Consider the following 23,558-nt stretch of genomic DNA (forward strand, 5'->3'; position numbering starts at 1 on the left):
ATAAGAGGAAATTACGTGTATTGTTTACAACACGAGCATTTTATTTGAGGCTGTTTGTTCCCTATGGGTGGGAATCAGATCCCTGAACATTGTAAGCATATAGCAAGGTTTTATTTTTCATATCTGAGTCTGCATGATTTTAAGGGTTAGAAATTATATGTAGTAACATTTCACTTTGAATACATTGCTCATGGTAAATATAGTATACTATTAAGACTTAGAATTTGAAATTATAAATAAAGAAAATTTAGTATCTATGAGCACTTTAAAGTCAGCTATTCAGTCATAATTATATAAATATGCAATGCCTTAATTTGAGTTTATTTGGGAGGGTGGCTGGGCTTTTTGGTGGTTAGTCGGGTAAATATTTTAATGATTGTATTCCTAATAGGGCAAAAAAGACGTGGCTCAAATTTTCAACAATATTCTCAGAAGACAAATTGGTACAAGAACTCCTACTGTTGAATACATCTGCACTCAACAGAATATTTTGTTCATGTTATTGAAAGGGTATGTACAATATAACAAAATTTATATTCTCAGTTGAAAAATAAAAAGGAAAGATGGTCTTAGGCAAAAACACGATGGTGAATGTGGGAAAGTATTCTCTCTGTAGTTCAGCCATTTCATTTTCCCATAGATCTTGAACACATTTCCCTCTTTTTTTTTTTTTTTTTTTGTTTATTTAGAGAGAGAGAGGAAAAAAAAAAAATGAGCGGGGGAGGGGCAAAGAGAGGGAGAGAGAGAATCCCAAGCAGGCCCCACACTGTCAGCACAGAGCCTGACACAGGGCCTGAACCCATGAACTGTTGAGATCATGACCTGAGCCTGTATCAAGAACTGGACGCTCAACCGACTGAGCCACCCAGGTGCCCTGAACACACTTCCCTCTTAAAATTCAGCCAGTGAGTTAAATTGAGTTTGCAAATACCTATGGGAGTTTAAAGGTGGATGAATCGTGAGCCCTTAAAATTCTCAGCTCCTATGCAACTGAAGAAAAAAGTCTTCTGTGGTCTTCTTTCTGTTCTCTAGATTTTAGAAGTTTATTTATATGAAATATCAGTTAAATTGTGTGCTTAAAGACATCTTTGGGCAGACATGCACACTGTGAGGCTGTGAAAGCTGCCTAGTAAATGGAGCTTGGATGCTACATAGCTTGACTCTGTTCGGTCAACAAAGAACATGCTTATGAAGTAGTGCTCTTTGCTTTGTACCTGTTTGTGTCCACTCACCAACCGACGTGGTTGGTAATTGACAGCGCATTTAACTACTGGACTAGTAAGCAGGCATTTGTGGTAGTCTGTCAGTATGAAAAAAACAAACAAACAAAAACCAGAAAAGCCTAAAAACCGAAACCTCAAAAGAAAACCAGTCCTCTTCTCCCTCATCAGTGAGCCTCCCCGATCGGCAGGGTCACCGTATTGCTTCACACAGGAGTTGTTCGCCAGCTCTGGGTCTGGTGTGTATCTGTTTGTCCCAGTGTTGGTGCTGTTCTATTAACTTGGCGGACAGGCGTTTTACTGGCACGACTGTTGGCGTGAATCAGCTTGCTCTCCTACCGCTCGCATCGTAGCTTGCCTCCCTCTGATTCACATCTCTGTGGTTTAACACTTCCCCCAAGTTCAAACTTGTTTAGACAAAGCATGAGTCAGTGCATGTGTTTGATGCCAGCATTCTGTTTCCTTCATTCTGTTTCTAAATCTCTGTTGGTTGCTTCTTCAGATGTTGCCATACAGAACTTTTGGCATCTCATTTTTTGTTGTTACCAATCCAGAGTTGTGTGTGTAAGCATGTAGTGAGTAGTTTGAAATTTTGGTGTTTTTAGAGCACCTTCCAGATGCCTTTGTGTATTTTTAAACTGAGTATTTCCTTTTCCGTAGAAAGCAGTGGTGGTTAAAAATCATAAATTAGTTGGCCTGTGTTTTCGCTTAAGAGTAGCCAAAAGAACGATATAAACGTTGTTAAAGTAAGAATTTTAAGGTACAGTTTATCTTTAAATTATCTTTTTCTTAAAAGTTGACAGCTCTCACGTGAGTGGCTGCAGCAGAAACGTCCGCCAGGGAGGCGAGGAGAAGCCCGGGCGGTGCAGCTGGTGCCGGTGCCCGTGCCCGCCAGCGCCTGTCTCCCCGTCCCGCGTAGCCCTTAGAGTGGAAACTGCGCAGAGAACTGGAGGGAATAAAATAGCCATTTCCTACCCGTCACCCAGTGCGGACGGTTGTTGACATTCTGTCGTTATTACTTCACACGCTGTGCCTCCTTTTTTCCCTCCTCACACATAAGATTCCTTCAGCGTGCGTCCCCAGTACATAGTGCACCCCAGGATTTTTTTTTCCCCTAGCATACTCGCCATACCATTTACAGACCTAACATTGTCTTGTACCCAGTGTTCAGATGTCCCTGATTTTCACACACAAAAATGTCACTTTTCAGTTAGTTTGTTTAAATCCAGTTCCATGCGAGGTGCACAAACTGAATTTGGTTAATATGACTCTTACACCTTTTTTTTTTTTTTTTTATGCCATTTACTTGTTGAAGCAACGGGGTCATATCTTTGTAGAAAAATCACATATTTTGAATTTTACATCCCTGTGGTTTCATTTAACATGTTCCTTTGTCCTCTTTTCTCTTAAATTGGTGATCAGGTCGTTATGAACTCCAGTTGTGGGGTTTTTAAAAATATACTTGGTGTGTTTCAATCCATCACAGTCACGATGTCCAAATTTTTATATCCAAATTGCGTCATCTTGGGCCATCGGGAAGCTCCTTCAGATTGGCTCTTGTGTCCTTTTGGCAGGACCCCATCAGTCTTTGATAGCTTCCTTGCTTTCTGGCACAAGACGTCCCGTGCTGATTTTGTACAGATTCCCGCCTCAGACCTGGAAACAGCCATTTCTTCAAGGAGCCTTGTGAGCTACCTTTTAAGGTCTTTGTACTTCACTTAACGAGTCTAGACTCCTCTCCTGCAGTGTGACCACTGTGTAGGCCGTAAGTGCTTTGACGTTAGCCATCCGGCGGAGTCACTGTGCGTTTCAACATAGGCTTGTCGCTAGTGTTAGGCTGCATCTGGAGGCAGCAGTTTTTTTCCCCCGGTGACTTAAATGTGAATGTGCTCTCCACTCTGGTGCTAACAGGTTGTACAGCATAACTGTTTGCCTTGTACTCGATAGTTTATGGCTTAGTCATTTAAGACAAGCTTGAAAAACCACTCAAAACCTGCCCAACTTGTTGTACCAAACTGTCTTACTCTTGTCTTTCCGGTCTCCTGCTTGTTAAATTCAGATCAGCGAAGGTGAATTGTTTGACCAGCCACTTTGTGGGCAGACACTGTAGTCACCCAAGCGCCAGTCAGCCTGCTAGAAGCTGTGCCATAAGTGATCCAAAGGAGTCATTTCTTGAGGCTCTGTGATGAACCTGTGTGTAACAGAAGGATAACACTGCAGATAACGATTAGGACTGTGGGATAACAGGGGATGCGGTGTGGGTTTAGTCAATAAGGCAAGGGTTGGTGGAAGAGGTGAGACTAAGGATTGAAGTTCCAGAGGGTTTAGAATTCTAGTAGAAAAAAGGAGAGTGGGTCCAGGGACAGGAATGAACATGGTGATTGGCAGCAATAGGGAGATAACTGGAGTGCTTGATGGCAGAATGGGCGGTGACGTTTTCCTGAAGGAGCGGCTCTCATGAGCCTGGACGTTTAAGCCCGGAAGTTTGTCTTTATTTGATGGGCAGGAGAAATCATTTTGAACTCCTCAACTGGAAATGCTCTTGATCTACTTGTGTGCTGGGTAAATTCGTTAAGACAGAGCTTAAGCAAAGATGCTGGTTAGGGAGCACTTACCTTTCTCTAGGTGTGGGTTAATGCAGCCGTGGGAATGGATGAAAGGAAATGAAACTAAAATGTTTCAAAGAAGTCTTCCCGAGGACCAGTGGTGGCTCTAAAGATGGAAGCTTTGAGAAGAGACGAAGGCGGGAGGTTTGAACTGTTCTGTCCAGTGCAGTTCTTCCAAGCTGCAGGCGGTCATTTCATTTTGCGTTAACTTAACACGTAAAATTCAGTCCCTCGGTCAAACTAGCCAGATTTGGAGTGCTCAGTAGCCACGTGTGGCTAGTAGTAACTGCAGCTCTAGGACGCTTCCGTTATCGGACGAGGAGGTTCTGCAAGACCTTAGACCCGGTTTCTGAAACCACATCACGGTGCCAGAAAACAGAAATGAGGAAGCAGGGGAGGGCGGCTGTTCTGTGGAGGGAGAAGAGATTCGAATTTTGAGATGTAGTGCTGCGGTAGACCTTTCACTGAAAGTGTCCAGTGGCAACAGAAAATGCCTGACTAGGGTCCAGGAGCAGACCTGAGCAGGGATTTAGGAGTCACGGGGGGTGGGGGGGGGGGGCATGCCCCACCACCAGCAGGCTGGCGGCACCGGAGGGATGCCCTCGGCCAGGCAAGAAAGAGGAACAGTCCGAGGGGTGGAAAGGAGAACTGAGAGAGCTTTTTCTTTCCTTTTCCAAAGACAGAGATGCAGAGGTCAGCACCATTGGGACACTAAGTAGTGGAATTTATGTCATGAGAGAAGTCTGTTTCGGCCAGGAGGAGGTCCTTGCTAGTTGGATGTGGGGAAATGCAATGAGCGCGGGAGGGTAGAGGGGACGCCGCGTGGGAAGGACACGTGGCCAGCACGTGCAGCCCGAGAGGCAGTGGGGGGGTTGGGGGCGGTGGGGCCGAGAGGAAAACGGGGCTCCTTCCTGACAGAGGGGAGACGCAGCCATGGGTGCCGAACAGATGCCAGGGCGTCCCCAGTACCCACTGCGAAGTCCCGCAGGGCCTCCTCGACAAGCGCTCTGTGACCGCAGGGTCAGGCCTTCGGCTTCGTAGGCTTGGCATTGCCAAGAGCCTTGGAGGCGCTGTTTTGAGTATTGACTTGAAACAACGAAGTAAAAATGCTGCATGTTTGATAGACCTATGTAGATACTCTGAGTTTGGGAAATGATTTTGTTTGTTTCCTGTTGTGTTTTTTTAATTCAGCTTTTGGGTTTTCTGAAGTCTTGACGGCACCCCACGTAAAACGAATTCGTTTGGGGGTGTGACCCCGAATACTTCTCCTCAAATCTTTTAGCTTCAATAAGGAATGTTTATTTATGTGATCACTCCCATGCCTTTTATTTTTCTTTGGGTTGAAGCAGTTGTTGCCAGCTAGGTGTGTGTGTGTATGTGTGCGTGTGTGCACACACGTGCGTGCGCACACCCTCTGGGGTAAACCCACTTGAGCTCACCACACCTGCTGTGACAGAGATGCCTTTTGTAACCCACTCTGGTCACTTAATTAAGACACATCTCAACTTCCTGTTCTAAAAATGTGAACGGTTAGTGATAGGGGTTTTGAAACAGCAATCATGGTTGGTTTGTTGTTGTTTTTTTTCGTTTTGCAGGTATGAATCTCCAGAAATAGCTCTAAATTGTGGGATAATGTTAAGAGAATGCATCAGACATGAACCACTTGCAAAAATCATTCTGTGGTCAGAACAATTCTATGACTTCTTCAGATATGTCGAAATGTCAACGTTTGACATAGCTTCAGATGCATTTGCCACATTCAAGGTAACATAAAAACTGTAGAATTCTAAATATACTTGTGAGATTAACCAGTTTGCTGTTCTTTCCTAAACGTCTAACCTCTGAGTCTATACCCGTCTGCCCTCTAGCGGCAAGAGAGAAGATCTGCGTTCTGTGTGTATGTATGACTTAGGTGTGTGCAGTAGAGTCACAGCTTCGACAGGGTGGGAGGGTTAGATTGCAAACTCTGTCTAAAAGTATGGGCAGTATGGTCACAAGTACACTTTTCTGTGAACATACTCATCAGCCGTGGTATGTTGATACACAGTGTGTGGGACAAACGAGTTTTTCTCCTGTGTTGGAACGTACTGTCGCAGTTGCTTTGGTTAAAGACCAAGCCGTTGTCTTCTGTTCAGGGCCATGCTAATTTGGGGTATGCGTGTCTTGAAATATTAGAAGCACAACCAGGGCAGAAGTTTCCACACTGTGGACAGGCCCTGGGGAACAACGGACTTAGCTCTCCGTCCCATGTTCATGCCAAAGCTTATTTATTGAACGCTCGGGGCAAGGGGAGCAGAATTGCCTGCCCTGTTCATGGTTTTATGTGGCCTCCCTTCCCAGGACACCCTATCGCCCTGTTCTATATTTGTATAAATTAAACGCACCTAGGATTCAATAGCACTGTACAACATGCAGATTTTTGTTTTGAATTGCAAGGTTCTGTGCTGTTTACGGTAAATAAAGCAGTGATATTTGTTAGTGTTCCTCACAATGAAAGTACGCCTTTATATGTTACGTTCCCTTATATAAAATGTCTGACCTCATAGGTGACTATTTAGAACCTCTACTTTAATCAGGATTTAACATACTAACCTGCAGACAGCTATGCTCAGGAACCATGGACACTCTTAGGGTGAGAAGTAGCCACTTCCTCGTGAGGGTCAGTTTTATGAGGGTAAAGAGCCCTTGAGATAATGAGCATCCGCCTTGGTCTCTAGGTAAAATATGTCCCTCACAGTGAATGAACACCCTTAAAACAGGATGAAAACCTGGGGACCTGGCCATTAGGGTTTCACCTGGAATGAGAATAAGGTAATAGCGTGAGAAGTACCCGAGGATTTATTTTCCTGAAACTATTAAAGAGGATGTCAGAAGCCTTAGGTAAGATCTCAGATATTTATATGTCAATTTATAAAGCAGAATGAAATGAATTCAAGATTATAACATAAAGTGACAAATCTGATGTCTTTGTGTCACTGCATTTTGGGGCTAGGACTCATAATCAGGATATATTGGTGGAAGGGGATGCTCCGTTGAAAAGCAGCAGGCCTGTTATGAAGGGAGGTGTGGTAATACCACCTGTTGGGAAGAGATCCTGTGTAGAAAGCAAGCCATGAGCTGCGAGCGGCCACTCTGGGAGAGGTGGGGGTGGGGTGGGAAGGAGAGGAGTGGGGGGGGGGGGGGGCACAGTCGTACCTCCCGGCCCAGCGGAGTGCTCGATGCCATGCGCCTGGCGCAGGTGGCACGGCTGGCTGACGGGAAGGGAGACGTGTTAACGCTGTGCCAGAAATGTGATTCACAGAATCTGACAGTCTCGATTGGCCTTGCTGATAATTTCATTATCAGCCCTCAGTTAGGGCTGCTTCTTTGAATTCCATTCTCCCCAAGGAGAAAATGGTGGTGATGGAATCACTGTGGGTAAATCAACCCTGTCAGCTCATGTTAAGCCAGAGAGGAAAAGACTGGGCAGAGCCAGGCAGGTAGTGTCTCCCTGAAGAAGGGAAGCTTTCAAAGATGGTTCAGGATTCGAAGGATGGACTCTGGAAGAGACCGTGTTTGTTGGGAAGCTGGCTTGGCTTCTGTATCTCAGCCACTCCTGATTACATAGAAAGGGCAGCACTCCCTAAAGAGGCCCCTGAACAGAGAGCTGCCCAAGACAAAATCAAGCAGAGCCCAGACCAAGACGACATGTGAGAGAGAGAGGCACGGGACCTATCAGAACACACCTTCCCTCCCCATCCTTCCGAGAGGGAACCTGGTCAGAGCGGTGAGAGTCTGATAGCCTCACGCCAAAGGTGCTTAGGGGGAGGAAGAACTCTCCTGTCCTGGTTTGCTGGCGTCCTTTTTGAGAGAATATTTGCATAACGGAAAAGGAGGGTAGATCCGGGGCTCGCACTCTCCTTGAAGAATGTGACCAGACCCGTCTCCCCAGAAACTGCACTGTGCACAAAAAAATTGGAAGAAATGCAGCTCATCCATAAACTTGAATTTACAAATCTGTGGAATGGGTGCTGGGTCTCAAAAGGAAATTAAAACTACCCCCTCTGAATTAAAACTAACAAGATCCGTAGCTTGAATGAATGTGTACTAAGATAGTAACTCAGTGGCCAAATATTGTTCGTGATTTCTTTTTTGAGGACTTGAGACGGGAGGGGCATCAGAAGGCCAACAAATATATTTCCAATTTTTCCAGAGTAAAAGAAGGTAGATTCCCCAGAGAGGCTGGTGGAGCTTGGAGCTTGATGTTTTACCTGTGTAAGGTTCTAGAAAGTGTTTCTAAAGAGATGATATCTGAGCATTTTGGAAAGGAAACCGTGTACCCACAGCCAGCATGGATTCACGAAGAGTAAGTTCAGTCATATTAATCTCATAGTTGCCAGTAGATGAGGGTACTCAGAGTGTGGCTGCCTGGGTTCGGTTCCCGGCCCTGCTGCAGATTTAATCTCAAGCTCTTCATCTGTTAAAATGGAGGTAAGAATACTAGTATGTCAGGGCACACACTATGTGTGGAGCAAACAGCAGCTATTAGAATTACTCCTTTATAACTATGAGGATATACTGGATGTTAAATAATTGTACAGATCTGTTTCGATGGAATCAATGAAAAGACAGGAGCTAGGTAGAATTTCAGTGTAGTGATTTACATCTAACTAAAGGTCATATGCATAAGGTGCTGCAAAATGGATTGCCATCACCCTGGAGAGAAATTTCTAGTGGATTTCCAGTGGGCTTTGTCTCAGTCCAGCTGAACATTTTTATTAATGACTTAGATAAAATGTGACAAGACCTACAACTTCTCAAATGTATAGGTGAGAGCTACAAAGGGAAAGACAGCAGACCGCGGTAATCCTAAAATAAGGCTTCAGAATGATCCAGAGAGGCCAGAATGGAACAGAACAAACTGACGTCTTCCACTTGAAGACCCAACTCTATAAATAAGGGATGTGGGAATAAGGCATAATAATATAGTCAATACTAAATATAATAATTGCTAAGTATAACAATTACTAAAGTGCAGGCAATTCCATACCCTACTCAACCAACTCTCTGGGGGAGGTATTTTTACTATCTCCTTTACAGAGAAGGAAACTGAAGCCTAGAAGTATTGGGTGAGGTCAGGCAAAAAATGGGAGGCCAGAATTTGAACCCAGGCAGTCTGCCTACAGAGCCCACTCTGAGTACACAGAATTCTGAATACGTGCAGTAAAAATTAAACAGTATGATGATGCTGCCCCAGAGCTACATGTGACCATGTAGTGTGTGACCTAAGGAGCTGTTGACGGTCTGGCCCCACTATGAGCCATTAAGGTAACAGCACATAAATGTGTTCCGTTCCAGGCGCTACACTGTAAGAGGCACATAGACAAATAGATGGCTTTCAGAAGACAGTAGATGGTGAGGGGGACTCAGATCCTGTCTTTCGAGGAGTGGTTAAAGGAAGTTGGACGTATTTAGCCTGGAGAAGAGAAGACTCGGTAGGGACTTGCCATGAGAGCACTTCATGTATGTGGAGTTGGGGTCCTATAGAAAGTGGGTTGAACCTATTTCTGTCGGCTCTGACAGTTTCTGGAAATAACCTGGGGACAGGTTTGACTCTAGCACAGGGAGAACTTTCTGTTAAGAGCTCCGAAAGTGAACCACACACATTTGGTAGAGTTGAGTCTCTCGTCCTGGTACATGGTCAAGCATCAAGGAAGAAATTGGGCCAAACAACTTGCCAGGGCTCTGTGAAATCGAGCCCCGGGGTCAACAGCATTTCTTCAGGGATCCCAGGACTGTCCTTGCAACATGCTGTTTGAGTCCCAGACCCACTTTTAGGAATCTTTCTAAATTCAGTGTACCCAGAAGTTGGTGCTCAATCTGCTGGGCTCAGGAGATGACCCCTGTCTGCCAGTGCTACCAGGGCCTTGGATGTACTGGAATTTAGGGAGGTGGGAAATTAGATCCTGCTTCTCCTCCCCACTGCTAGCCGACCCAGCAGTTCGTGGTCTGGGACCATGTGGCACGCTGGAAATTTTGCAGCTCACTGACCACTGACTGCATGACCTTTCCCCCTCATCTTCTCTTCTGTCGGTTTCTGTCCCCGACCCTGGGGGAGCCCTCCAAAGCACGTGGCTCCAGCTCCTAGGGTGAGATTCCTTCTCATCGCTCAGTAGGTAGAGGCTCTGCCCAAGTCCCCACCTCCTCTCTTCCCAGCTTGGAATCAGCCTTTTTCTCTGTGCTGGCTCTCGGCAGTTCTTCTCTCCTACCAGTGTTTCACTCTCCTCTCCAGGCCCTGGTGTGGCCCTCTTAACAAGGGGCTTTCGTCCTGCTGTGCACTGGGGTCCGTCTCCTATGTTAGCCATCTCAGAGCGCCCCTTCGGTCTCTCCTACTCCAAGGCCATTGAGATTTGGTTCCTACATTGGCAGTGGTTTCCTGAGATTCCTGGTCTCTTTAAACCAGATGATAATGAAGAAAATCTTTCCTAGTTGGGGAAACGTTGGAGGTCCCCTTTTCGTGTGTGGCCCAGCTGCGAGGCTCTTGTTCCTACTTGAGATCTATCCTTCAGAGTAGTTTTCTTACTCAAAACTTCACTAAAAATGTATGCACAACGTGTCTAGGAATTTTGCTTTCTAGAGCAATATCTTCTACCTTCCTGTTTCTGAAATTCAACCGGAGTTGAGAGCCATTGTCTCTAAGATCCCCTCCTTTGGCATTCTCTTCTGTCAGATTATGGCAGAGCAGTGAACACCAAGTTCTTTTCTCTGTACTTCCTTCTAGTGGTCTCCAGAATGATTTAGCCACAAAAAAAGTAGAAATGACACAGTCTTATATGGATCCTGACACACTAATCCCTTAATCCGTTTACTCATTTGTTCATTCGGCTCATTCCACGAGTCTGCCTACCCTGTGTCAGGCACTGTTCTTTAGGTGCTGGGGTTCAACAGTGAACCAGACAAACCCCTGCCCTTGAGGTTCCTACACCGGGGGGACCACCATAAGCAGATCGCAGTAGCTATAGAAGGAGGAGGTGCCTTTAATAAGCATGCCTCATACATTGCCCTCAAGTTCTCATGTCCCTGTCTCCCTAATAGCTGACCCTGTGGGCCAGTACACTAATGTAAATTCTCCTCTCCCCGCCCCCGTCTCCTCCCCCATACTGGGAAGCTTCATGGCATTTCTCTTCCAGCTTCTTGAGGATGCTCAAACTCCAGGTTTTCTAATTTTGTCTATTGAGTCCCCAAGGGGGATTTGGAAAAAATGGCCCAAGAAAGGCATACGATGCGTACCCTATCCAGCAGTTTGAACACCGGTAAATCTTTGGGGTGGAGTTAGAAACCTTCTTAAAAGCATGCTTTAAGGATTGCTTGATGTGATGTTTTCCCAAACCTGTTTCCTGATTTTGTTGGTTCATTCATTTATGTATTAAATATCACACTCTTCTATGTGCTGGGCACTGCATCGGTGCTGGGGGTTCAAAGATTCGTAAAAATAGACATGAACGTGGTATTTATAAAACTTATAGTCTAGCATGGGAGATGGCAGTCATGTAATCTCACAGACGTAAAGACAACTTTGTCCATGCTGGTGACCAGTCTGGAAGCTATGGCAGTGATGTGGGGGCGAGATCCGAAGGTGATCAGTAGGTCAGCAGGCCAAGGGGAAAGCCTGTGTGAGGAAGGCCTTTTGGGAAGGGCAGTAACAAAGTACATGACAGAAGAGCTCCCTGTAGGGTCTCTCGAGACCTGCCAGCTCCCCACAAGGGAACCAGAGCTATAGCATTTTCCACGTGCATTTGGCCACGGGACGTTTCCTCGAACGTTTCTCAGGACCGATCTTACACTTGGACATACCTCAGGAAACAATGGTTCGTTGTGACCTGGGCCACTCAAACACAAACAGCTAAGAGAACAAGGAAAGTTGGTTCGGAGAAAGGGGATTATTGGCACTAACCTCTCCAGTAGGCCGCTCTAAAGGAATTTTATTCCATAATTCACCAAATATTGACCATTTATGCTGTCCTGAGTTCCCATTCTCTTTCCCACATGGTGAGACCCAGGCTAGTCATTGCTAACTTTTAGGTCCTTAAAGGCAGGGACCACATCTTTTTGTCTTTGGAGCCCCAGCACCTAGAACTTTACCTGGCACATAGTATATGTTTTCTGAATGAATGATCCTGGAGTTGTTTTCTGGGAAAGCCACGTGGTGAGGAATGCAGCTGTACTCCAGGTCACTCTGATGTTTGATCCTACACTTTGGCAGCCTTGTGCTTACTTAGGAGCTAATGTTTATAACACAATGGGGCTTTTTTAAAACAGTCTGTCTCCGGCAGCTCTTTCTGCCCACGGGTCCTGTCCCTGTGCTTTAATAAAATCACCTTTTTGCATCCAAAAAAAAAAGACTTCATTAGATATGAAACTAAATATAACAGAAGTTAGGAGGAAGAAAATGGAACCTCCAGTACTTTTTCTAATGAAAGAAATTCCCTCTTTCTCCTCCAGAAGCAGTATTCTCTTTGATACTTTACCACAATCATTTACTTTTCTTTCACTTTATTGCCATGTTCCCTTTCTTTGAATTTGTATTTCTCTTGCCTTATGTGTTTGTTTTTAAATTTTTCCTTCTAAGAGCTGTAGACCCGTGACCAATCATCACCATCACAATCACAGTTGCCAGTTATTAATGATTTTATTTGTTCTTCCGTAGAATCCACATTTTCAGTACAACTCATGTGCAAATGTTTTTAAGTATAGTGAGTTTAACAACAGTTTTTATCAGGTAAAATGGTGTGGCATGTTTTAGGATTCTCTTTCTAAAAGAACTTAAATGCAGAACCGCTGTAAAATAGTGTATTTTCTTTCTCTAGGATTTACTTACAAGACATAAATTGCTCAGTGCAGAATTTTTGGAACAGCATTATGATAAAGTAAGTATATGAAATTCTACTTTAAAATTGTAAGTTTTGTACCAGAAATGAAAGATTGAAATTAGATTGTATCCCGGATACTTATTTTGCATATGTAATGGTTTTAGACGGTGCTGTAATCCTTTCTCTACTGAACTAAGGTATTGACTGTTACTTGGTCAGAAGCAGAATTTTTATCTTTTCATTGACACGCTACCCTTCTTTTCTTGCTTTAGGGGAGGAAGTAAAAGCCCTTTGCTGCCAAAGGACAGTATACATTTTTTTTTAATATGAAATTTATTGTCAAATTGGTTTCCATACAACACCCAGTGCTCATCCCAACAGGTGCCCTCCTCAATGCCCGTCACCCACCCTCCCCGCATCTCCCACCCCCCATCGACCCTCAGTTAATACATTTAAGATAAAAAGAAAATTATTATCAAACTTGAAGTTTCCCTTCCTTTCCATCAGCTGCCCACACTGCTGCCACCTCCGGGAGAGAGAGGGGGGCGGCAGCTGCGAGGGCGAGCAGAGCACTTGCCTCGGGAAGCCCTGCTCCTGCCGCTGGCTCCTCGGGGCCATGGCCGAGGCCATTACCCCGGGGATTCAGAAGTCCGTCCTCTTTGTAAAGTGAGGACACTGGACTAGCCCAGCAGTTTGAGTTGATGTCCGACATCCTGAGCGACATAAACAATTTTGAGTGCCCTTGGCCCGCACAGCAGCCTTCAGGTCCCAGGGTCAGGTGCTCGCCCCCACCTCGCACCAGCTCTGCCCCCGCCGTGCCCAGGGGCGCATCCTTAGGCCGGACCGGCCTGACTTACACGCTGCCCACGGCCCGACGATGGGTGTTCTTGGAGAAGTCAGGATAATAACAGTCCGCTTGAAATTCCCGTCTGACCCGCGAGATTTGGCGTGGGTTTTCATTCTTCACTTGTCGTTTGAATTTTTGAAATCTTAGGCACTGCTGATACTTCGTTGTTCACTTTACTCTTCAACTAAATTTCAGTTGTAAGGTTCTCAGAGGCAGAATCTACGCTTTCGAACTGTGTGTTCACCTCTCCCTCCCACTCGGTAGCATGCAGTGCTGAGTGCATCCCGGTCCTTCGGAGGCAGTCTCAGGAGGGGCTTAAACGTTGCCGGTCAGGTTTTTTTGATTTTCCACCGGGATGTGGTGTGTGTCTTTGTGCGTTGGTTTCAGACGGCAGCACAGTCACCTCACGGGTGCCTTTCTGCAGCAATTAGAAGTGTGGGCTTCGGGCACCAGCCCCACCTTGTGCTGCCAGACCTTGGGCGGCTGCCTTCGTTCACCCTCTGCCTTCAGGATCTTCAGCCCTAAAAGAAGGCTCGTGATCGCACCTAAGCGTTGTGGCGGGTTGTTGTGAGGATTAAGTAAGAATGTGTGTCGAGTGCCTGAGGGCACTGCCGGAACTCGGTGAGCGTCAGTAAACGTCAGCTCAGTCGGATTGTTTGTGCTACGACATGGCCTCAAAGATTCGAAAGAATCCGACATACCAGTATCTTAGTTTAAAGCCTACCAAAGATACAAACCAATTTCCAAGAAATTTAACTTCAGGCATTGACGTCAGTTTGCTAGTAATTAATATTACTACAATTATTAACCTTCAGCCAGGTTATCAATAGATGACATTGGTCAACAAAATTTCAGGAATATTTATGTGAGGCAACTAACAGAAATGTGTAGATAATACAGTCAGATCTGAGGGAGGGAGAAGGAAAGTGAGGAGGCAGGTAATTTAAATTAAACCGGGAGGATTGCTTTTACACAAAATTACAAAATCACACGATCTCAAATCCTGTACACTTCGGCCCTGAGCTTTCTAATAACCGAAAGCACTCAGGGGAACAAAATCAACCGAAAGATGACAACATCTGTAAAACAAAACACATTCTCCCAGGGGCGTTCTCAGGGGGATCTGATCGCGGTGGCCTGTAGCGGATGCAGCCCTCGAGGTGAGGTGACAGAAGTGCAGTTCCCTGAGAGCAGCTCCTCGAGGAGTCCCTGCTCTGCATCACAGCTGAGTGGCTGAGCAGGACCCCTCATGAAGCATAGGCCCCGTGTTAGCAACTGTGGCCTTGGACCCTGTGTCCCTCCTGTCCATTTCCTACCTCCTGCTTTGATCGGCTGCCACGCCTCACCATGCCAGTGACACCGTGCTTGTTAGTGAGCAGCACTGTGTAAATCTGGTGGACATGTGTCACTTCCTAAGTGTGTCACGTTGTGCATTCTCCAGCCTTCACTCATGCTGTGTCCTTCCCATTTTATCTCCTCCCCTTTTCTAAATGAAATCCCTGCTATTATTCAAGATTGAGCCCAAGTCCCACCTTTTCTAGGACACCTACCTATTTGAGAGTGTTGAATTTCTCCTCTTGTCTGGTTTTAATTATTTTCCCCTCTTGCCTGATGCATTGAAAGAATAGGTGACTTTCTCTTTGTCTATATGCTTTGGACTCACTGAACTATAAAAAAAAAATAGGAAATCTTCTAACCTAAAACCAAGAAATGAGACCAGACTCCACCTTGAGCAGACAGCTGGAGGGTAGGAGTTCTGTTTTATGCATGTGGAGTTTGGATGACAGAGGAGGACCAGGTTCCAGCTGTGTGGGCCTGGCCGGCACTGGGCGGGACTCGGTCCCAGGAGCCCCCCTCCTGGAGGTAATCCTTGGGGCGGGGGCCTGAGGGTCTCTGAGCGCCACTGAGGAAGGCTGTGTGAGACAGATGGGCAGTGGTTGGCCTTCGTGGTGTTAGAAGTTTGTGCTCAAGCTTTTTAAGGTCCTCTGCCAGTCTTTAAGAAAATAATTCCTGATACATGTTTTCTTGTCTTTTAGTTCTTCAGTGAATATGAGAAGTTACTTCATTCAGAAAACTATGTGACAAAAAGACAGTCACTCAAGGTATGGCTGATTATTTTATGTATTTTACTTCTCTTCACCCTGCGCGTGAAATTTGTGTTTGGGGAATGGGAGATATGCTGGTGTGGGTCTTAGACCTTTGAGAGGAAAATACATTTGTCCTTGGTCAGGATTTTTGTGGAAACGAAGTCCAGCTGTGGTCGGCACAGGGCACCTGCCCACCTGCTTGTAAGTGGAGAAATCAACATAGAATATGCAGAATTTTGAAGAGGTCTCTACCTCTTAGCAATGCAGTATTTTAGATCTGGAAGCCTGTTTTTGAAACTTAGACTCATACCAACTAGATGAAGTCTTGGTAGCTGTTGTGCTTCCGGGATGACGCAGGCTGTTGCATGAGGAGGGGGCGGGGCGGCCATGAGCAGTGAAACCTTCAACCGCAGGCAGGTTTGGCCGCTTTGTATCAGACCAGGACATGCATACTTCCATTTGAAATTTAAATTCAAGGGGCGCCTGGGTGGCCTAGTAAGTGCCGGCTCTTGATTTCAGTTCAGGTCATGATCTCACGGTTCGTGAGCTTGAGCCCTGTGTTGGCCTGGTCCCTGCGCTGACAGCACGGAGCCTGCTTGGGCAAACTCTCTCTCTCCCTTTCTCTCTGCTCCTCCCCTGCTCATGCACACGCGTACACTTTCTCTCTCTCTCTCTCTCTCTCTCTCTCTCTCTCTCTCTCTCTCTCTCTCTAAATGTATAAACTTAAAAAAAAAAAGTTAAAACTCAGGAACAGGGACTGGCAAACTAGGGCTCATGAGCCAAATCCAGCCCAATGCCTGTTTTTGTAAATAAAGGTTTATTGGCACATAGATACATTCATTTACTTCTATATCATATAAGACTACTTTAGAGTATAACAGCAGATTTGAATGGTGGCCACGGAGACTCTATGGGCCTGCCAAGTCTGAAACATTGACTGTCTCTGGTCCATTACGGAAAGTTTGCTGACCTCTGCTCTAGAAGATTCTCATTGCAGTTAACAAAAGCATACCCCTCACTCTGTCAGTAAGTGGTGCTGACAGGAACTGTAGGTACAGCTCACAAAGGATTGGGGGTGGAAGGCGCAATCCTAACTCGACCTGTACTTTTTGCTGGGTCCACTTCCAATTCTGTTCTGCTCCGAGTCGTTCCTCTCAGAGGTGTCCAAATTCATTTTGATCGGGACTCCATTCCTGCTTGCCCTCCTGCCAGAGGGAGAGCACTCTTCAAGACCTTGCCTTTCTCTGGGGATTGACTAAAGGACCTCAGGAGCCTCTTTTAGACTTTGTATCCTTTGACTAGAACACTCTCTACCACCCAAATGTCCAAAAGAATCCTTTCCATCTGGCCAGATACTTCCTTCTTTTCTCTTAAGACTAACTCCTACAGTTGGGGACCAGTAATAGACACAGCTTGGAAATATATCACGGCCGAAATGGCCCTTCAGGCTGGGGTGCTTTCTGCTCATTGCCGCTGTTGGGGCCTCGCCACCCAGCCCATCCTGTCATCTCTCCAGGTGCGCTGGCTGGGCGACGGCCGCCGGTAAGGCCAGTCCTTTCATCCTCAGGGGTGGGTGTGGAAATTCTGGCAGCTGTTTCAGGAATTTGTCTTCCCTGTACATCAGTGTACTATAATGTCATATATACTTGTAATATTTATAGTATAATGTAGGCTCCCCTGTGATTCTCAACACAGTAAAGTGACCTCTTCATATCTGAGGGCCAGGATGCCCTGTCTCCCCAGCAGTCACACAGGGATGAGCAGCTGGATGGAGCCAGTGTCTTCCAAGGCCAAGGAGGCCAGGCAGGACTACCTAGGATAGTAGCTTCCAGGGCCAATACCTCTCACGAGAGGGGGAGGAAGGTAGTGCGTCCGCAAATCAAATTCTGAATCTTGGGGTTGCTTCGATAAGGAGAAGGGCATTCAAGACCTTCTGGCCACTTTGGAATTGCCAACCTGAAAAGGACGGTTAAGACCGCTGTGTGCGAGCCCTCGGTCACGGACATGGGGCCGGTCCCCAGCTCCCGCGGCTCTCTGACACCTCAGGACGCATGCAGCAATTGTGAGAACCAGTGGTACTTTAAACATGGATTTTTACTTGTGCTCTTTTTTTCCAGCTACACAGGCATTAAGTATTCCTATATTTATTTTACCAGCAAATGTGTATTCCCTGTGCAAGACCTCCCAACTTTTTTGTTTAGGTCTCAAGAAATTTAAAGAATTACCAGTTATCCTCCTCCAGATAACCAAGTGAGCCATGCTTGGTATTTCTTTGGTTTCTGTGATAGAAAATGAACACCAGGAAAGCTGTACCCCTTCACATGCTTAATAGTAACTTTTGAGTCTTTGTAAGAGTAAATACTTGTTGCTTCTTACCTTGAAAGTTGTATATTTTGGGTTTGTGGGTTTTTTTTTTAAAGTTTATTTTGAGAGAGTGCATGTGCGCTCACGCATGCTGGGGAAGAGCAGAGAGATGGGGTGGGGGGGGGGCGGGTAGAATCTCAAGCAGGCTCTGAGTTGTCAGCGCAGAGCCAGACGCAGGGCTCGAACTGATGAACCGTGAGATCACGTCCTGAGCTGAAATCAAGAGTCGGACACTCAGCCGACTGAGCCACCAGGTGCCCTGATAGTTGTACATTTTGTGATTCAGATTGATGTGAAACCTGAGCTGGAGCTTTTGAATTCTTTCTAGAATTTCATTATAAATCCTAAGTAGAATAGATTTGTTCTCCTGCACATTAGGTTATTTTTTATTTAATATTACATATTACTTATCTAGAGATAGTTGTCTGGAAATTTTCAACTATCTAGGACGCAGTCAAGAATCCAGAAAGGAATTAACCAGAGCAATTAATCCAGGGCAGAATAACTCTACTCATGCATTTTCCTTCCCTTAGAGCTCAGTCCATGTCTCTATGTAGACTCCAGTCCCACGGGCCTTGCACATATTCGTGCTTTTATTTCCCACTATGCATGTATCTCAGGAGGTATAGGTACTGTCATCCACTCCCACTGTGGATGATGAAACTGGGGCACCAGGAAATTAATGTGCTCAAGGTTGCATAGCTTACAGGCAGTGGGGAGCCAGGATTCAAGCCCAGGTGGGCTGATGCAGGGGCCCAGCTTCTGCCTCTGCCCCTGCCCCTGCCCCTGCCCCTGCCCCTGCCCCTGCCCCAGCCCCAAGGACTGCAACTCTACTCCTCCTCCACGGCGGGCATGCTAGACCTCACCTAGAAGCTGACTCACTGACATGAGGAGGTGACTACTGGTTTCAGACGAAGACAGCTAGAGCGAGCAGGGACGGTTGGAAAATCAAGCACCGATGTGGTATATAATGACTCTAGAACTCAGTAAGCCCTGGAGACACAGACATTTGTTTAGCTTAATGTCATTAGTGATGATGAATCATTAAGAAAAAACTAGAGTATCTTCAGGATAGTTTGCTAAAGAAAGAATGAACAGAGAAATACTCATAAACTTTCCTGAATCAGGTATGATAAAAGCATAACTTTGGCGAGTTCAAGGGTAAGTGTGTGGAAACCTTTGGCCCTGAAACACTCTTTCCTGGGAAATCCAAGTAAATAAAATAATTTTAATTAATTACACTAAGATTTGTAGTTAAGTCAAACTTAAAGAATTATCAATAACCTATCTTCTAACCATTTTCTTTGATAGTTTTTTGTTTCCGTTTTTGTTTTTTAATGAGACAACAGGAATGCTTATGTGAAAAGTAGGCTGTGACAGTTTCAGATTCTGGGCCAAATGTGCGCTGGCACATGTCAAGACCAGGGAGCGGTGTTGGACTCCGCATAGGTTAAGCCCCCAGAAGAACGGTGTACGTGGTCGGGTGGCAGGTGGTGGGCTCTCGGTAGCTTGTAGGTCGTAATTCGGTTCCACTCATCGGTCTTTTGAGTGCCTTCTGTTCTGGGCTTAACAGTGATGATTATAAAGTGAATTATTTTTTTAAACTTTGGATTTACTTGAAATCTCGATGATAATGTAAGAGTAATTGTTTAAATGTCTTCTCAGCTTCTGGGTGAACTACTGTTAGACAGACACAACTTCACAATTATGACAAAATACATCAGTAAACCAGAGAACCTCAAGTTGATGATGAATCTCCTCCGAGACAAGAGTCGTAACATCCAGTTTGAGGCCTTCCACGTGTTTAAGGTACAGCATGGGAGCCACAGACAGGATTTCCTTCTCCAGTTGTTCATCTCACTTCATTTACCACTAGCTGTGGTTTTACTAGCTTCGTGTTGGTCATCTGAGCTCCTATTTGTGTAGCACAACATTTGACAAAAACAGACCCAGAAAGGTACACCATCTGCACTGGGGGACAAGGGGAGAATCATTCATTTCTGATGTAGACTACTACTAATCACAAAGTAAAGCATTTTTTAGTGCATTTTTTAATGCTTTTCCTGGAGGTTTTAGTACTTGGAATCCATTCTGACTTTCCTTGCCCAGAAATAATTTCTGCCCATTTTATTCTAAAATCAGTCTATATTTTAATACCAAGCTGCAGAATTTCAGAGCATGAATGAATCTGTCAGTCCTTTTCTGTGCTGAAACATGTAATTCTCCACCTCACCCCCCCCCCCCCCCGCCACTTGTAAAATGCAGTCTTCCAAAACAAAATCCTCTGAACCATGACTTGACCACAGGCCCCGGGGAAGCATCGGGCGTGTGCCACGCGTGCCCTGCTGGCTGTGGGTGGACATCTGGGTCTCATCCCTTCCTGCGACTGATGCTGCTTTCTCTCCGTGCAGGTGTTCGTAGCCAATCCTAACAAGACGCAGCCCATCCTAGACATCCTCCTCAAGAACCAGACCAAACTCATAGAGTTCCTCAGCAAGTTTCAGAATGACAGGACCGAGGACGAACAATTTAACGATGAGAAGACCTATTTAGTTAAACAGATCAGGGATTTGAAGAGACCAGCTCAGCAAGAAGCCTAATTTCCAATCAACACCTAAAATAGTAAATCCAGATTCAGCGTTTGCTGTTAGCTATTCAGCATCAGGCACTCTTCTCGGTTCATGAGGAACATTACTGCTAACCTGCTGTTAAGTGAACGGTTTTTCATTTTACCTTTTTTGTTTTTTTTTAGTCCAAGTTGGAGAACGTAGCTGCTGCTTTCTTGCCCACTAGAGCACACGTGGACTTTTTCTTGATCTGTGTGTCGCTTCAGAATTCGAGGACTCTGTTTGCTGTGAGAGTTCTGAACGTGGCTGGCTAGGCTCCTGCAGGCAGATGTGTAGATGACGGTGTGGTTTAGGGAAGAAGGGGGTTGGTGTTTTCAGATTCAACCTGCGTGCTTGCTTTGATCTCTGTTAAAGATCTGAGCGTGGGTTCGTGGTGAGGTTGTACGCCTTCGCTGAAGGAAGATCGAGCAGAGCTGTGTTTGAGATCAGAGGGGAGCTGTATCCAAGGTAGGAGCTTTTGGGGTGGATAAAGTTGGCGTGCGAATGAATCGATAGCAACTTTTCAAAGGCGTGAAGCTTCATAAGGTCATGAGGAAAATGTATATATGCTTTTCACAGCTTTCTAGAATTTTTTGACATTTGATTTTCTTGAGACTTGTAAACCTGGATATGTTGAAGGGTATTTGTTAATTTTACTTTTTGGAAGGTATTTTAAACCAGTAGAGCTAACAGTGACACCTTGCGTTTCATTTCAACAATGCTTACAGGTTTCTTTTGTATATAATTCTTAGAATGCTCCTTTCTTTTAAATGATTTAATTTGTACAGCAGAGGAATGTTACTGTATTAGTATGTAACTATTACCTAATATTGAGTTTTTGCAAAAAAAAAAAAAAAAATGAATGCTCATATGTAATTGAAAGACTTCCGATCACATGAAAATGCTGATTTAACTTTTAAGTATCACAGCATTAAAAGACAAAATGGAAACCAATCCTTTGTATTCAGCTATCTACTGGGGTGCCGTTCGGTAGGCCTGGCACTCAGCCAGCCACGCTTCCCTGCGCAGTATCGGCCTTATTCATTTCATTGAGTCATGAGCTCGCCAGACATGAATGATGCTGATTATGCTAAGTTCATGCTGATTCTTCGTGGGGTTGGGGGGGAACCTCTGTAGAGCACCTTTTCTTTCTTAGAGTAAGTAATCCAGTACAATAGTTGTGAAACTGAATAATTAAAACTTTGGCTTCTCTTAGGAAAAGAAGAGCCCCTAGTCATAGGTGTCCTATGGGGAAACTTATTTTGTTTTAATGTCCTGTTCTTTAATGCTGCAAATTATCAGTATTTATAAAGTAACTGATTTTGCACCACTTTGTTACTGTGACCACGGCAGAACGTCTCCTAGAACATATCTATGTCAAGTTCTTAGAATGGTATCTGTTCATCTTAGTGATACGAAGATCACAACTAACAACTTAACAAATCAGAGTTTGCCAGTTTGAATTCAGCATGGCTGTAGCTGATTAAGAAATTTATATAATTACTCTTTGCTAGCCTCTCTTACTAATTGAATTATTTATCAGCCAGCAACATGAGACTCCCAGTTGATGTTTTAAGCTTCGGCAGGTTTTCAGACCTCCTGGGAATACCGGTGAGGAAAATAGCTCCAGAAGATATAAATGTGTTTTATCCTATCTCAGTCAAAAGGCAGTCTGCATTATAATTGCTTTTCCTGAGGCTGTCTTTTCCAAAATCTGTGTAAAATAAGTCACGTTTTTCTACTGGAAGTCGGGAAAGCGATCCAAACTCCCGGAAATGAAAAATACCCAAGATACTTAGGAAGGGAACGGGGGACTCGACCGTGAGGAGACGTTCTGGGTCTCGCGGTCCAGTGCTTGGTGTCTGGATTTGGTGCGAAAACATCAGTTACACCAAGTGGCAGAAAAGTTTCCCCGCCAAGCTGGCTCTTAGAACTTGAAACAACAAAACAGCTTCCACTTGGGCGGTGGCACCTGCACTTGTGTGTGGGACACAGCGAGGGTGCAGCACGTCCCGGAGATCGGCGATGTGCCACCATTGCGTTGGGAGCCGGGGATAGTTAAGACCCGTTCTGTTTTTGTTTTCTAACAACAATGTGAAAACCTTCAAAGGTGAAAAGTTACGATCATTTAATATATTCATATCACCAAAACTATTATACTGGAAGTGGTTTCTTTTTGTGTTACAAAGGTTTAATTTTACATGAGTCAGGTACAGTTACTCAATGTGATTTTTAACCCTTAAAAAAAAAAAAAAAAGGCGGAGATGTATACAGTTGTTAACAGTGCCCTGAAAGCATTTCCTTTCTCCTGAGGAAACGTAAATTTCTTATCAGAATATCTGGCTGGCCCTGTAATTTAAATTAAAAATAAAATTTTGGAGAAACAGCGCTGTCCGTTTTTATGGTGTCTTCCAGAGAGTTGCACTTGTGTCTCTGTGAACAGCCCCGTCAGGAGACACCCCGGCCCACATTTTGTCACAAGCTAACGGGAAACAGCTAACACACATGCCTTTCTAAGTCCTTTTTCCTATTCAGGGTTTGATTTTGGGTGTCTGGTGCGACTTTCCCTTAAAAGTTACACGACTTTTGGAGTGTTATGCGACCGGGCTCCCAGCTCCCTCGCCCTGCCTTTCACGTGCACGATATTACTCCTTGTTTGATCGCTTTTTTAGACCCTAGCGTTTGGGGAGCGGACCCTTTGCCCATGGCTCTGTGACCCTTTATTATTAACGTTCGAGGGTAAAACTGTACATTCGGCAGGAGGATTAGAAGTTCCAAGGGTGAGATCACAGTGAGGGCGAGAGAGCCCTCTGTCCCCGGGCCGCCTGTGCTGTGGGGTGCACAGCCCTCTCCCCGCTTTTTAATTTAACCCTTGTCTGTAAATGGGATCGCCGCTCTCTGGGGCCGTGGCCTGGGACGTGTCCTTGCCACAACCCCGCATCCGAACACATCTTATTCGTTGCCTATTTCTTCCAGGTA

General features: G+C 45.2%; 1 protein-coding gene across 6 annotated transcripts in view; it reads left to right on the forward strand.

Annotated features, from left to right (window-relative positions):
* Positions 1–22,965, forward strand: part of CAB39 (calcium binding protein 39) — an 87,639-nt gene extending 64,674 nt beyond the window's left edge. For all 6 annotated transcript variants that reach the window (XM_042995599.1, XM_042995600.1, XM_042995601.1 and 3 more), the window contains 6 exons: positions 392–510; positions 5,422–5,590; positions 12,673–12,732; positions 15,559–15,624; positions 19,639–19,782; positions 20,385–22,965. In XM_042995599.1, the coding sequence (XP_042851533.1) occupies positions 392–510; positions 5,422–5,590; positions 12,673–12,732; positions 15,559–15,624; positions 19,639–19,782; positions 20,385–20,573 (747 nt within the window). In that variant the 3' untranslated portion in view covers positions 20,574–22,965. The remainder of the gene's footprint in view (positions 1–391; positions 511–5,421; positions 5,591–12,672; positions 12,733–15,558; positions 15,625–19,638; positions 19,783–20,384) is intronic.
* The last annotated feature ends 593 nt before the right edge of the window (positions 22,966–23,558 follow it).

This window comes from Panthera tigris, chromosome C1 (genome assembly GCF_018350195.1).
Source record: "Panthera tigris isolate Pti1 chromosome C1, P.tigris_Pti1_mat1.1, whole genome shotgun sequence".
Taxonomy (NCBI): domain Eukaryota; kingdom Metazoa; phylum Chordata; class Mammalia; order Carnivora; family Felidae; genus Panthera; species Panthera tigris.